This window comes from Leptodactylus fuscus, chromosome 7 (assembly GCF_031893055.1).
Source record: "Leptodactylus fuscus isolate aLepFus1 chromosome 7, aLepFus1.hap2, whole genome shotgun sequence".
Taxonomy (NCBI): Eukaryota; Metazoa; Chordata; class Amphibia; order Anura; family Leptodactylidae; genus Leptodactylus; species Leptodactylus fuscus.
Window position 1 is genome coordinate 7531261 of NC_134271.1, and position 16885 is coordinate 7548145.

Here is a 16885-nt window from a genome sequence, read left to right on the forward strand (position 1 = left end):
ACCTATCTATCTGCAGGGCTGGGGTGATATGCTGGTTCTGGTTACAGTAACCTATCTATCTGCAGGGCTGGGGTGATATATTGGTTCTGGTGACAGTAACCTATCTATCTGCAGGGCTGGGTGATATGCTGGTTCTGGTTACAGTAACCTATCTATCTGCAGGGCTGGGGTGATATGCTGGTTCTGGTTACAGTAACCTATCTAGCTGCAGGGCTGGGGTGATATGCTGGTTCTGGTGACAGTAACCTATCTAGCTGCAGGGCTGGGGTGATATGCTGGTTCTGGTGACAGTAACCTATCTATCTGCAGGGCTGGGGTGATATGCTGGTTCTGGTGACAGTAACCTATCTATCTGCAGGGCTGGGGTGATATGCTGGTTCTGGTGACAGTAACCTATCTATCTGTAGGGCTGGGGTGATATGCTGGTTCTGGTGACAGTAACCTATCTATCTGTAGGGCTGGGGTGATATGCTGGTTCTGGTGACAGTAACCTATCTATCTGCAGGGCTGGGGAGATATGCTGGTTCTGGTGACAGTAACCTATCTATCTGTAGGGCTGGGGTGATATGCTGGTTCTGGTGACAGTAACCTATCTATCTGCAGGGCTGGAGTGATATGCTGGTTCTGGTGACACACTCCCTTTAAGTATTTTTGTTTTTATCTCCAGACTAGAAAGAAATCTTCAGACTCTTACCCAGTCTAGCTGTATTGTGCACTGAATAGAGCACAGCATTCTGGGTAAGCGAGGAGACAGACCGGGGATGGATTAGACATTGACAATGGTGCTCTGCTTTGTTACAATGTTGCATTGTTACTTTTGTTCTATAGCGTCTTCTTTTCTCCTTCACCTATTTGTATCGATTGAATAAAACACCTCTATTAAACTCATTCTGAGGAAGATGGCAAATGCAAAAAGTTCTGATGAGCGGAGTATAATGCCTCGGGGGGAAGGAAAATGATTTCCAGAAAAAAAGAGCAGCCTGGTCACCAATTTACATCATTATTATGTTGTTTTCATGCCAGCTTGTAATTAAAGGAACGCTAAAGCCTTGAAGAAGAACTACTTAGAAATGTAATGTGCTAATGACTGCCATCGCCTCCCAGCTCTGGATCATAGCATAGGCTGCACTTGCCAAATGTGTTTCTTAAAGGGGATGTCAGGATAGCCATCGATGGTAAGTTGTTAGTACTTACCACCAGTGGCGTAACTTCCAGGGAAGCAGTGGAGGCGGCTGCCACAGGGCCCGGGACATTAGGGGGCCGGCGATACCCACTACCGTTGCAATTTTTTTTTTTTAATAGGTCGTTACCGGCTGGAGTGACACCACAGGCCCCGCAAAGATCATTATTATACTCAGGGGTCTTTTCAGACCCCCGAATATAATGATCAGAGGCCTGGGAGAGGTGAGCAAACATTACAAACAGTGTTACTTACCTCTCCATGCTCTGTGAAGGCTTCGAGGCCTACTTGCAGGGCCGCCGATAGGCCAGTATTACTGGTACTGGCGTCAGGGGCCCGGCCAAACTGAAAACTGGTGGGGGCCCGGTTTTGGCCCGCCACCGTGTGCCGGCCCCCAGGTGCCCGCACCAGTCATTCAGGGCCGGCGTCAGCGCAGGGCATAGTCGGGCAAGTGCCGGGGGCCGGGGCCCACAGAGCCTCTTGGGGCCCCCGGCACTTGCCCACCCCAGCGCTTGCCGGTCCCGGTTTCAGCTCATCGGCGTCCATCGGACGCCGATGAGCTGAATACTTACGCTTTAAACTCTGCTGCTTTAAACGCTCCTGCTTTAAACGCTGCTGGCCATCTGTAGGCGCGATGACATCATCATATCGCGCCTAAATTATTTCAGTGGCGTGAGAGAGGAGCGGCGGGGGATGCGATGGAAGAGGTAAGTGAAGGGGCCCATGAAACAGGGGGGCAAATGAAGGGGAGGGGGGGACGGCATGGCACTGTGGAAGATGAAGGGGGTGGGGAGAGCATGGCATGATACTGGGGCAGATGAAGGGGGGGGGGGAATGGCATGATACTGGGGCAGATGAAGGGGGTGGGGAGAGAATGGCATGACACTGGGGCAGATGAAGGGGGTGGGGAGTGAATGGCATGACACTGGGGCAGATGAAGGGGATGGGGAGAGAATGGCATGACACTGGGGCAGATGAAGTGGGGAGGAGAATGGCATGACACTGGGGCAGATGAAGGGGGGAGGAGAATGGCATAACACTGGTGCAGATGAAGGGGGTGGGGGGAGAACAGCATGACACTGGGGCAGATGAAGTGGGGGGGAGAATGGCATGACACTGGGGCAGATGAAGGGGGAGAATGGCATGACACTGGGGCAGATGAAGGGGGGGAATGGCATGACACTGGGGCAGATGGAGGGGGGAGAACGGCATGACACTGGGGCAGAATGGCATGACACTGAGGAAGATGAAGGGGGAGAATGGCATGACACTGGGGCAGATGAGGGGGGAACGGCATGACAATGGGGCAGAGACGGGGGGGGACGTGAAACTGTGGGCAGTTGAAAGGGGGAGAACAGCATGAAACTGGGGACAGAGATGGAGGGGGGACATGAAACTGGGGGCAGAGGAAGGGTGTGTATGAAACTGGGGGAGAGATGGAGGGGGGTATATAATTTACGGGTGACTGTAGGAGGATTATACTATGTGGGAGCACATGGAAAATGAATGGGCGGAGTCAACAGAAAAGTGGGCGGGGCTAAATTTGCTGCAGCGCGCAGAGCACGCCGCACATTTTCTCCCTCTTTCTACTCTTCAAAAGTTGGGAGGTAATAGATAATTGGTATGTCACAAAATAAAGTAGTTTTAAAATGGCGGGGGGGGGGGGGGGATGGCGGGGGGGAAAATGGCCCAGACACTTAGGCTGTATGGGGCCCCAAAATTCCTGATGGCGGCCCTGCCTACTTGTGTGACGTCTCAGACGTCACATGGCCGGGGCCTGCGTCCTTATGCATTGCGATGCAGGCCCCCAGTCACATGAGGTCCCTGACGTCATTGAAGATAGCCGTCAGCGAGGAAGTAACAGTGTCTATGTTTGTATCCCCCTCTCGGTCTCCGATTATTATACTCTGGGGTCTAAAAAGACCCCAGAGTGTAATAATTGTTAATGGGTGTCCACAATGGAGCATAATACTGGGTGATGGGGCCGCTATGGGGCATAATACTGGGTGATGGGGCCACTATGGGGCATAATACTGGGTGATGGGGCCACTATGGGGCATAATACTGGGTGATGGGGCCACTATGGGGCATAATACTGGGTGATGGGGCCACTATGGGGCATAATACTGGGTGATGGGGCCACTATGGGGCATAATACTGGGTGATGGGGCCACTATGGGGCATAATACTGGGTGATGGGGCCACTATGGGGCATAATACTGGGTGATGGGGCCACTATGGGGCATAATACTGGGTGATGGGGCCACTATGGGGCATAATACTGGGTGATGGGGCCACTATGGGGAATAATACTGGGTGATGGAGCCACTATGGGGCATAATACTGAGTGAGGGGGCCACTATGGGGTGTAATGCTGTGTGCAGGGGCCACTATGGGGCATAATAGTGTACGCATGAATGCGGGGGGTGGGGGAGTTGGTCGGGGTCTTTGGCGTCGGTCAGAGGGGGGGCCCCATGTCAAAGGTTCACCACGGGGCCCCGCCATTCCTAGTTACGCCTCTGTTTACCACCATAGTCCACATGACAGGGATCCAATTTGAGTGATCCCTGCAACAAACTGGCAACATAAAATGTCAGTACATCTTGGAAAGGCAGTTGACCACGCCTTTTGGCTCCATTCTACTTCCCCAAGTAGCCACAGGTTGACCTATTACAGACTAGACGACCATGTGCCCTTTCCTACATCCAGCCCCATTGGATTCTACCCCTAGCAGAGATCAGTCCATGCCATCTGGACAATACTGGCACGTATCCTAAAATATCCATTCATGACCATTATACTGGCCAATTGCCGTCATAATTCAGTGGTCTCTAAACAACTGGGCGCTAGTGGGGAATATAAGTCAGGGGGCACCAACTAGCCACTATGGACTCACAGCGCCCCACATGGACCAGTGATCATTCATGGAACCATTAGGAAACAATGGGTCAGTAATACGGCCAGCCCATTGACAAGGCAGACGGTTACACTACAAAGTCCCCTATTCCCGCCATAGAGCCCCATTGTCAGCCACAGTTGCCCACATTACTAGCACAGCATTATACGGTGAAATCTTTCCCTCCTGGCGTCATTCAATCCTCTACGGCATGGAAGGGATCGGCGCTGCCTGGCTGTGATTGGACGGTAATGATTTAATTGGCGCCTCTGTCTGTAGGTAACATTTACACATGAACAGTTTCCAGTAATGATAGATTTCGGTGGACTCCAGCCTCTTCTAATTACAACGTGAAGCCTAAATTATAACCCAGCCGTAATGATAAATGATGTGGATTTTGCATCTGTTTCTTCTTCTCACTTATACAGTCGGCGTAAAACAATCCTAGGAAACGATCTCCTCGTCTGTCTCGCAACATTTCTCCAAGGAACCTCCATCAATCCCAAACTGGGCATCAATCATCGCTGAGAATACTCACTTATATAAAGGGGAACATTCACACTTTTGAAACCAGGCTTCCTATTGTAGAGTGGGTGCTGGTTATGGACCCAGGACCATCCATCCGAAACATAGGCTCTCCATATCAAGAGCTGGAGAACCCCTATAGGCCAGGGTGACCCTAAATACAGATCTGCCTCCTAGTGAAGATTCTGTAGGATACTCATGTTCATACCTCCCAACTTTTGAAGAACCGAAAGAGGGACAAGCCCCACCCACTTTTGTGTTGACTCTGCCCATTTTCATTAATTTTTCATGTGCCCGCACACAGTATAATCCTCCTACAGTCACCCGTAAATTATATGTCCCCCCCTCTATCTCTCCCCAGTTTCATATACACCCTTCATCTGCCCCCAGTTGCATGTCCCCCTCTATCTCTGCCCCCAGTTTCATGTCCCCACATCTCTGCCCCCAGATTCATCACCTCTCATCTCTGCCCCCAGATTCATGTCCCTCATCTCTGCCCCCAGATTCATGTCCCCTCCATATCTGCCCCCAGATTCATGTCCCCACATCTCTGCCCCCAGATTCATCTCCTCTCCATCTCTGCCCCCAGATTCATGTCCTTCATCTCTGCCCTCAGATTCATGTCCCCTCCATCTCTGCCCCCAGATTCATGTCCCCTCCATCTCTGCCCCCAGATTCATGTCCCCTCCATCTCTGCCCCCAGATTCATGTCCCCTCCATCTCTGCCCCCAGATTCATGTCCCCTCCATCTCTGCCCCAGATTCATGTCCCCTCCATCTCTGCCCCCAGATTCATGTCCCCCCATCTCTACCCCCAGATTCATGTCCTCCCATCTCTGCCCCAGATTCATGTCCCCTCCATCTCTACCCCCAGATTCATGTCCCCCCCATCTTTGCCCCCAGATTCATGTCTCCACATCTCTGCCCCCAGATTCATGTCCCCTCCATCTCTGCCCCCAGTGTCATGTCCCCACATCTCTGCCCCCAGTGTCATGCCGTCCTCTCCTTCATCTGCCCCCAGTTTCACGTTCCACCTCCACATTACACTTACCTTCTCCTCGTTCCCCTGCTGCACTCTGCGCACCTCTCTCTCTCACTGGCGTACAGTTGTAGACGCGATGTGATGACATCTACAAGCCAGTAGGCGGCGTTCAGCGGCGAAGCAAGGAGCTGACCTCTGGATGCAGATCTGAGTTGAAATCGGGACATACCTCCCTCCAACCGGGACCGTGGGACACGTCACTGGAATCGTGAATGTCCCGCGGAAATCGGGACGGTTGGGAGGTATGCATGTTCTGGCGTTCTCTGCTATACGAAGCTCGGCAGTCTTATGTCACCATCTTCCGCACACCTTAAGTAACATATTACTTGTTGCTTTATGGCAGCCATTCAAGTCTGTGTGTGAATATTTGTCTAAAGCCCCGACGGTAACAATGATGGATAATCTGGCAAGGCAATGGAGGCTTCACATCAATGCACATGTTTGCTAAGTGCAGATTCTCATGTATTATTCACACTGACATGACAATTTACTTCGATCTCTCGCCATTCCCGACTTCCCACTTCACACTGCTGCGGTGTACGTTCTGCTCTAACAGCGGCGTTGTCAGACCCGATGACCACCGAACCTACAAGGATGAGATGACTTCTTACAAGACGTAGCTGCTAAGAACAGATGTAAATATTTAAGGGGGACTTTATAAGAGATGGAGATATTTGATGATCTTGTCAGTGTGTAGGTGTCATAGGATGTTAGTGGTATAATCCCCGTTTAAACTGAATATGCACCTTTAAGGTGGCACCTGAGGTCTTTTTGGGCATTACTCTCTGGCAATATCCCAGCTCAGTTATATCCAGACACGTTGAACCCTTTCATTATTGGCAGTTGTGTCATGTGATCACCAGTCTGACTACTAGTAAAAAGCAATATGTTGGTGCCTCCTGTGTGCAGAACTTCCTGTGGACTACAAGATTGCATGATCACCTATCAAATCCATCCCCAGTCTATCCAGCTCCATCTTCCATGTTTATCTGTATACTTCCACATACTGCTGAAGACAAGGATGTAGAGGTAGCCGTTACTACTGAGACTCAGACCCTGAGGGGGCCCCAAAGGTCCTTCTGCCACATAAACTATACCACTATTCTAAATGGTACAAGGTAAGTAGGAGTTCCATGATAGATTTTGCATTAAGGCCCAGGAGCTACAACCCATGCCTATGGCAAGATATCATGTCTACCCTAAGTGAGCAATGAATAGCACATATAATGACTGTCTACCTTGTGTGCTGTGTGCAGAATCTCCAGTGTATTGCTATGAAATGCAGTTTCACTCTGCCTCCTTCTTTTCAGAATCGATGGGGAGAAACCTATCACAAGCAGGAGGCAGGAAAATCAGAATGAAGTTGCATTGCATAGGGATACACTGATACTCTATCCATCTGGTCTGTTACTTCTGTCCTTGCTGCAGAGAAGGCTCAGTGAGGGTTTCCTTATCTGTGTCCTAAGTCCTATTTATGTCCTTAACACATGTAATGAAGGACACAGATGCATCATTTCCAATCACATCGTTCATCGTGGTGTATGTGTATATGAGGGCCTATAGAAGAACACTAGAGAGACATTCAGTAGGAGAGGATTAGAGTGTCATCTAACATTACCACTTATATAACAGGGCCGGCTCTGCTCGGTATATACTGTACATAGAAAAGCTCATTGTATCCCCTCCTACACAACGGCCACAACATCACATCCAAGCGCCGGTATTAAATGGAAAATAGACAAAGGGTCAATAACTTTTCATTTTCCTTACCTTGTGTTACTGACATTTCCTCTTAACTGCAATTGATTCAATGAGCCCATCCATGACCAATGGTAAGAACTGAAGGATTCGCAGCGAAAATAGGATTTTATATGGCGACTACTAACATAAGAGCGGGTCCGACAAGGTCTAACGTGCTGCAAGTGTATGTTACTTATCACTACACCCCTGAGACCACCCCAAGAGGTGGAATTGTGACTGGTGTTTTTGACCACCAGAGAGGCTTAAAGGGGTATTCGCATGTACCTTGCTCACCAGTATTCACTGCTGCAAAGACTTCTTTCTTCCTGGTTTTCGACGTCAATTGGTGGGCGGGGTTTCATATGCAAAGCCACACTGTCCGACTACCACCAGTTTAGCCCCGCCCCCAAATTATTGTGTAGCCCCGCCCACCACATAGCGTGATCCTATGGGACGACTGAAGGGCCTGTGATGTCATCAAAGGTCCTATAACACTTGGATTTAGCTTGTTCTATATAGAGTCGGCTAAATCCTAGTGGGCTAAGGGACCAGGATTTAGACTGTTTTATATAAGAAAGCAGCACTCATTTCCTCCACTCCTTTATCTGAGAGCAGGCAGCTAGGTCACATGTGTGGTGCAGACACAGGAACAGCTACAGACACAGGCTCGCTCCCGTGTACTTAGCTCCTCCTCCCTCCCCCCCTGAGAGCAGGCAGCTAGGTCACGTGTGGTGCAGACACAGGAACAGCTACAGACACAGGCTCGCTCCCGTGCACTTAGCCCTTCTTCCCTCCCCCTGAGAGCAGGCAGCTACCTCACTTGGGAAATGAGCAGTTAATCCCAAGGGCCATAGAAACACAGTGTCAACAATGAAGTGAATAAATTAAGATAGTGGACAAACAAAGCAGTTTTGCTGAAGCAGTGTATTTAGGAAAAGTCTTACATCCACATTAACAAGCAGTATAGATAGGATCCTTGTTATGGGACGACCCCTTTAAAGGCAATGGGTCACCAGAAAGTTAAAAAAAATTGCAGTTCTTATTATAATATGCTGAGACTTCTTGTTTTCTAGAGAATTCTTTTCAGCAGTCCCTTCACTTACAGCTCGTTGACGATCACAGTGATCACGTATATGTAGATAATAGACAGAATTCACCAGTGGATTTTCCATCTTATCTACCAACCCTCTACTCAATGACCCCTGCCCGGGTCACAGAACATGCCACGAAAACTCTCCCATAAAGGTGAATGGGATCTGCTGCGGAGCATCGTGTCTCCAGCCCATCTATAGGAAATAGGAAGTCGCAGAATGTTTTAGGCTTAGTGGCCTAAAAAAATAAGCCTGAACATCCCCTTTAAATCACTAAATGCAGCCTCAGAACTGACTGACACTTGCACGTGGGCTCCAATTACCATTGTCTATGATGAATTCTGCACGAAGGATCTACAACCAGAATTAGCGCCTTGTGAATGACACGGTGAAGCATCTGCGCCCCCGGATACAATTCATTTACAGGTTTCGGTGCTGTCACAATACTTATCTCTACTCGCTGGTCATCGGATACTATTTCACGGCTGTTGCGATGTGTCACATTCTCGCTGACAGATAGACAGAATGCAGAATGCGCCTTCACGTTCTATATTTGGGATGTTTGCCAGGACGCCGTCTGAAGACATCGCAGCGGAGATTTCTCTCTTGGACTTATTAAGTTTGTCATTTTCGAGAACGAGAAGTCAGGTGATCGCTAAATATAACGCGAAAGCGAAGAAGCGACCGTTCTACGGTGCGAATATGGCTTATTGTAGGTTTGGACTTGAAATATTGGCGGTGTTATGTAAAGGGGATATCGTCACTCCATAGGGAGAGACCACCGTATAGGTGTGTGGAGTCTTATTAAGCCATGAGCGCTCCACTGCAAAGGAACATGGGAAGAATATGCAAATCTGACTTCTATGATGTAATTAAGATGCACACCAATAGAGGGCGCTGACTGAGAATGTGCAAGTCTAACTTCCATAATTAGGAAGACAGAGTTTCAGTCAAACACACCTATAGAGGGCGCTCCCTTTAACATCATGCCAACCTTCTCAGAGGCCTTTGTTTGCAATGATGTTGGGATTATACCAGATACAGTCTTCTCAGCCAAGGACAGCCGTTTCGATGTATTTGCATCTCATCAGCTTGGCGTAGAGAGGACTGATCTGGCAGAGGTGAGAGGCTTAGACAGGGTTAAGGGGATATCGTCACTCCATAGGGAGAGACCACCATATAGGTGTATGGATGAGATGCAAATACATCGAAACGGCTGTCCTTGGCTGAGAAGACTGTATCTGGTATAATCCCGACATCATTGCAAACAAAGGCCTCTGACAAGGTCGGCATGGTGTTAAAGGGAGCGCCCTCTATAGGTGTGTTTGACTGAGACTCTGTCTTCCTAATTACATCATGGAAGACATACTTGCACATTCTCAGTCAGCGCCCTCTATTGGTGTGCACACTTGAGGCACTAACATCCTAATTACATCATGGAAGACAGACTTGCACATTCTTCTGGTGTTATGTAGTCAAGGTTCACTGTATGTCACACGACCAGGGTCAGATTATAGGCCATGTTCTATTTGTGGCCCTTTTCACGGGTCTCACCCTATACTCGAATGTATGATGGATCTGCGAAAACAGCCGCCCCTCGGGTACAATGCATATGTTTGCACCTCAGTCTTGTGAATGGAGCCTTAGCCCGGAGAAAGGGAACGTCCCTCTTCGATACGCTGTATTATTTGGAATTTTTCGGCCACCTTTTACCTTTGCTGGAGGAGGGGTTACCTCGGTTCGATCCCCGTGTCGGGGGGTTCACAAAACAACTCTGAGCTGTGGCTTACAATATATTTTTTTTATTAAGAACAATAGTATTTGTACAGACGAGGTCTCTAGAAATAACACACCAGACGTGGAACTCGTGTTTAGAAGATTTACACTTTATATAAAATTTAGGAAAATCTTTGACGGTAACAGGATATTTCCGTTCATATCTCATATGAGGATGAAACATGCACCATATACAACACAGTATATCATCAGGACAAGCTTTCAATGCCGAGAGATTCTTGAGACGGCTCCAAGAATAACAAGGGAGTCGACCTGCACAGTGCCAGACGCTGGATTTAAAGGGGAAGTACCGAGCGACGTGTAAAACCCCTTTTTAGGCTAAGGCCGGGGTCCCATGTTGCAAAAAATGTGGCGTTTTACAATGCCTGCAAAGTGGATGGGATTCGCCACTGGACCCTGCAGTATAGTAATTTCACTTTTGGATCTATCTGCACTTACTTGTGCCGAATAATCCTTCTCTACCTATAGATACAGTATACGGCATTTTCCAAAAGTGGTTTCACCATCATATGAGTCCAAATTGACCGCATGTGTACAGCAGTGCATGGAGTCTGTATGGCTCCCTAGTATGGACCTACAGTATATAGCTGCCATATAGGTGCTGTATATGTAGAGACATTGGGCCCTAGAGGTCATGGTGGAGCATGCCACAATCCTTCTCAAAGTACAAGAAAAACTGCCCCTCTGGAAGGGACGATAGAGGCCCTGTGCAATTCTAGGGGAGCCCTATTGACAGTACCTATTGACAAGGCCAAGCCCCTTTTTCGGGTGTTACATCCCTTTTCGTTATTTGGTTATGCAACGTGCTGATCACATCTCTTTTTTGTGATGTAACCGACACATAACATGTCGGTGGAGCATTCTGCAAGACTCGAGAGATTTGGCCGCCTGGATCTTTCGAGAGATTTGGCACGTAATATGGCCATGTGTATGGAGGTTTACCATACAAGCTGATACAATTTGTCATCTGTTGCATAGAATCTATGGGTAAGGGATGCCTCTCCTGTTTTGCGAAAACGAGTGCCACAACTGAATGCCAATTTGTCATCGTAGAACAGGGGTCAGGAACCTTCGGCTCTCCAGCTGCTGTGAAACTACAACTCCCAACATGCTCCACTCACTTCCAAGAACAGCAGAGCAAGTATGCATGCTGGGAGTTGTAGTTTTGCAACAGCTGGAGAGCCATACGTTCCCTACCCCTGTCCTAAATGCTATGGAAAATCTGGTGTCACTTTTGCCAATATGGCCGCCGCCACCAAAACTGGCAATATCCATAACGGAAGTAACAAGACTTTGGAAATCCTCTTTGATGGTTTTTATTACACTGTGCATGTCCACATCCCAAGTAGCACATGACCTCCTCTCACACTACAAAAACATCAGTCAAGGGGGACTCCGAATTTTACTATAATGAAAACAATGATAATACTGAAGAGAACATACTGAATTAAGAAACCGGAAAGAATAATGTTACCCGTGGATGAACCAATATTTATTAGAAAACCAACACAGGCCATAGAATGATAAGATGTGAGCAGATTATGTCGGTGGAACTAAGCAGCATGCCATAGAAAAACATTCCAAATCTAGTGACGTCATCATCAAGTGGAAAGGAAAAGACGGAGGAGGGGGGGATGAAAATAACAAAATAACAAGTAACGCACACTCAAGAACATTTATGAAAACCTGCGCCCCAGAAAAGATGCAAAACTCATGGCTCTTGTGTCTTCTACCGTTGACTGCGATGGTCTGTAGGGTTTGCCATGGCTTCGAGCAACTTCTAGCAACGTTTTCCCGGTGCCTGATGTCATAGATGTTCCTTATTAAATCTTCTAGTGTCCAACATTCTTCCTTCTGGCCTCAGAGGTCGCGTTGGTGCGTGAAGCCAGCCATCCTTAATATTCCATATGACAAGCTTGGCGTTCTCGTAGCTTATTCAACTGTGCTCACGGAGATGGTGGACCCTTCAGAGAGTTGCATGACCCATTGCCGGTTGCTGCATTTTGAGCAGACCACTAGGTGAGAGAAAGAAGATGAAGGTTACAAAATAACAAAAACATCACCAGGTTCTTCCAGATATCAGAATATCTTTATGTTACTTGGGAATGGTCATGTTCATGGCCAATGGGTCTTGGGCTTGTCTTGTAAGATGTGAGTGATGGTAGCACCCTACGTTGTTGAGACCTAGGGCATGTGCCCCCAATTATCTACCCCTGTTTTACAAGACCTAAGAGAACATCTGTTTGCAAACAGTCATGAACAGGTCAAGAAGTCCATAGTGTAAATCAAAAACTGTCCAACAATCCCAACCATTGGTGGTGATTAGAGTCTGCTCACATGAGGTCCATCCCATCACGACCATGGGGAACCTGTGTTCCCATTTATATGGGAGATGGTTGCACATGTGCACTGCCACTTCATTCAATCTCTATGGCACTGAGCGATAACTGAGTACACAACTTAGCTCTCTCCATCAGTCATGGGGATGAGACACTTCCCGTCAACACCAGAAGTCAAGTGTTGAATCTCTATTGTTTAACACAAGGATGAGATCCAACTGGAATGGACATTCCTTCTACAGTTACATTATAGTAGCCACATGGGCCAGTGGTTACTATAGGAGTAACAGGAGTTGACCTAATAGTCAAGAGGTCCCACAGATATAGAGACCACACCACATCTTCTGCTGAGTATCAAGGTGGCTGTCCAACACCCGCCACTTCTCCAATGTGAACAAAGTGGTGACCTTGGAGGAACCTGTCATGGGTGGTATCAGAGGGGAAGCAAGATGTCTCCTGGTGGGGTTAAGGTCTCATGTGGCCTTGTAGTAAAACAGCGCTGGAGATTCAGTGGGAACTAAGAAGCCACCTGAATGTGAAGAACCCAACCAGAGTAGACAGTAGACCAAGAACCTTTGGCGACAAGACATAAGGAAGCAAGCTCTAGATAAGAGGTTGGGTGTTGTTGTGACCTTTATCAAAACTGGCCATGGTTCACATTTGACCCAGTAAAATCCATCATGGAAACTATTCCCAACAAATTGCATTTAAATGACATTTCTGAAGCCTGTCAGTCCGGCCCGTAAAGGCCAATTCTTCTCCTAAGACGGTAAAGCAGCTGTCAATAAGATTATATCGTGGAGGGATAATGACTCAGAACAAGGCCGGGACAATGGATCCAGCCTGCTATTTACCTTGGACGGCTTGCGTTTCCTCAAGACATTTGTTTTGTTTGTTATGGCAGATTAGCCCCATATACTGTAGTGTCCATCTATGCCCTACATCAATTGGAGATCACAATCTAATTCTCTTCCCTTACATCTGTCAGATTTTGAAGGTTATGATATAAATTATCTGCGAGAACCTTCCATCTGTACACAAGTGCGTATAGCCGAGGATCTGAACATAGAGCGTATACAGACAGGAGTGATCCTGGCGTACAAAGCCAAAGCCTTACATGATGTACATAGCCTTAGCCCCATGGAATTAGGGGAGTGGGATGGTTCAGGGTCGTGCCCCTGCTCTCCCGCCTCTGTCTTTGCATTAGTAGAGCTGCTAATCTGGAGGAACAGGGTCAAATATTGGGTGGACACTAGTCGGAATCTCACAGGACTATCTATTGTACGTTCCTTCACATGTCACATGGTCAAAAATATTTGCGTGACTTGGCGTGTCCAACAGTGATGGAATTTTTAGACAGTCAAATAAGACAACAATGTGACAATCACTAGATTTGAGTTCGGTCAAATGCTCGTACAGCCAACTTGATTCAGTCAACGTACATACTGCAGGTTCAGAATGGGGAGAGAAGAGTAGACAACCTTGGTGGAGACTACGGCTACACGGTGACCTTTGTCACAGCTTCCATTGAGTGACCAAAGATCGCGGCATCGCCGTGCGACTCATTCACCAATAAGTGAGTGGTCACATTGCAACCTCAAGAAGTCTCACGACTGCGACCTCTAGTTACAAAAAGTTTCAGCACTGGCGGATTTGTTTGTGACCAGAAGCCTTGGGGTCATCAATGGCTTGTGCCAGATTGGTGGTGGTTAGGGTTGTGCGATCGGGTTTGAAAAAGATCGGATCCCGATTGGCGATTGAGCAAATTTCATGATCGTGATCGGGATGGGGATCGGCTGGAAAATTATTGAAAATCGGATTTTGAAATCTCAAGATTGGCTAAAGCCTAAAAGTGACTTTTCCCATAGAGAAACATTGACTAGGGTTGAGCAATCATGATCGGAAAAGATTGGATCCCGATCGGCGATCGAGCAAATTTCAAGATCGGGATCGGCTGGAAAATGATTGGAAATTGGATTTTAAAATCGATCCTGAAATCTCTAGTGGTGGTGTGATAGCTGGGCTCCCCAATAATCTCATGATCGAGGGGTCCTATCACTTGTTCTATCCTCATAGTAAACACAAGTTTGGAATAACTTTTTGATCTTTGGAGTGTAGCCACCGTGACATGAATGGCAAGCTGTAAGGAATATTTAGCACACAGTGTGACAGTCTCCTGTCACCCTCCGCTTGTTCTCAATGCTAGAACGGTTCTGAGGTCTCCTGAGATTCGGGGGTGGTGGGGAGGGGGATTATTTCTTTCTGTACAGATGTTTCCATACAGTACATCCAACACTTTCTACAATCCCATCCATAGTCAATGAACTTTTTGATGTAAACCAGATTCGGGGTGTGTAATTTAAGGGTCACAATCCACTACTCATGTAGGATGATAGAACAATGCGCTGGAGGGGGCGAAACGGGAAATGCTTACGTATACTGAGATGTGCAAAAATTAGTTCTTCTTGGTACTTGCAGACAGTTTTTGGCAGGGAGGTTGTTCCCGCCAGAACTAAGCCCAGATTTTCTGTGGATGTTACTTGCTCCAAACCGTCTGACTCTTCACGCCATCCCAGACAGACTGGACGATGTTGAGATCAGGGCTCTGCGGGGGCCGGATCATCACTTCCAGGACTCCTCCTCCAAAGGGCAAAGGTCACACCAAATATTGATGGGAAAATCATTGTGGCCACTGACTGATGGACATAGCTAGCACAGTATTTTACTAGCTTTATCCTTTGAATGGCTTGTCAGTGCACATGTGCAACCATCACTCAACACCAATGGTGGACAGGAGGCGATCAGGACGTCCCAGGGATCAGATATGTCTCATAGGTGATAAGTTATGTTGGTGGGACTGTCCCTATAAAACTAGGGGAAAAACATGGGCCTATGTCTGAAGGAAAGAAAGCTAGGTACTAAAATAGCTGCAGAGAGTAGGTTACAGTGCAGACGCGGCTTCTGTTATCACTTCTGCACAATAAACAAAATCTGTACCTAATGATCAGCTGTGAAAGTGATTCACACTCCGACACCTTGGCTTTTATTTTCATGTATGTTAATCTGAAACGCGTGGGACGTGTTGTACGATTTACTAACATCTACCATTCTTAAAATACCCCAGATGGATTCGAGATGGAAAAAAAGTTTTCCAGACTGGTGAAATTTGCTAAAAAATCGAGAGGAGGGTGGGGGTTGGGCATTTCAAAGGTTTGCTATGGTGCCCCAACATTCCTAGATAGGACACTGGGTCTAGATACTAGAAAAACACAATGGGGCAACTTTGTTACACCTTGTACGTCCGTTTTCTGGCACCACAATTTAAGCAAATTGGGTTTTTGCACAAAAATTTGCAAAAAGGAAGCATGACGAGTAGAGATGAGCGAACACTAAAATGTTCGAGGTTCGAAATTCGATTCGAACAGCCGCTCAATGTTCGTGTGTTCGAACGGGTTTCGAACCCCATTATAGTCTATGGGGAACAGATACTCGTTAAGGGGGAAACCCAAATCCGTGTCTGGAGGGTCACCAAGTCCACTATGACACCCCAGGAAATGATGCCAACACCTCTGGAATGACACTGGGACAGCAGGGGAAGCATGTCTGGGGCATCTAACACACCAAAGACCCTCTATTACCCCAACATCACAGCCTAACAACTACACACTTTACACACTCAATACCACCTCTCTGACAGTAGGAAAACACCTTGAAACATGTGTATTTGGCACTTGCAGTGAGGAGAGCTTGTCACCAGCAGTGAATTTGGCCCTTGTAGTAAGTTGAGGTTGGCACCAACATTTGTTTTGAAAATCAGGGTGGATTGAGCCTCTAACCAGCAGAGTTTGGGCAAATTCATGGTGGAGGGAGCCTCTAAACACCCCAGTTTGGGCAAATTCATGGTGGAGGGAGCCTCTAAAAACCCCAGTTTGGACCAATTCATGGTGGAGGGAGCCTCTAACCAGCCCAGTTTGGGCAAATTCATGGTGGAGGGAGCCTCTAAAAAACCCAGTTTGGACCAATTCATGGTGGAGGGAGCCTCTAACCAGCCCAGTTTGGGCAAATTCATGGTGGAGGGAGCCTCTAACCAGCCCAGTTTGGACCAATTAATGGTGGAGGGAGCCTCTAACCAGCCCAGTTTGGACCAATTAATGGTGGAGGGAGCCTCTAACCAGCCCAGTTTGAACCAATTCATGGTGGAGGGAGCCTCTAAACAGCCCAGTTTGGGCAAATTCATGGTGGAGGGAGCCTCTAAAAAACCCAGTTTGGACCAATT

The 16885-nt window shown here is 47.6% G+C and overlaps 1 protein-coding gene across 1 annotated transcript in view; it reads right to left on the reverse strand.

The window, feature by feature from the left end:
* Positions 1-11532: 11532 nt before the first annotated feature.
* Positions 11533-16885, reverse strand: part of SYT9 (synaptotagmin 9) — a 102073-nt gene continuing 96720 nt past the window's right edge. Inside the window, exon 7 of the mRNA XM_075280906.1 lies at positions 11533-12285. Coding sequence (XP_075137007.1) covers positions 12217-12285 — 69 coding nt within the window. The 3' untranslated portion in view covers positions 11533-12216. The remainder of the gene's footprint in view (positions 12286-16885) is intronic.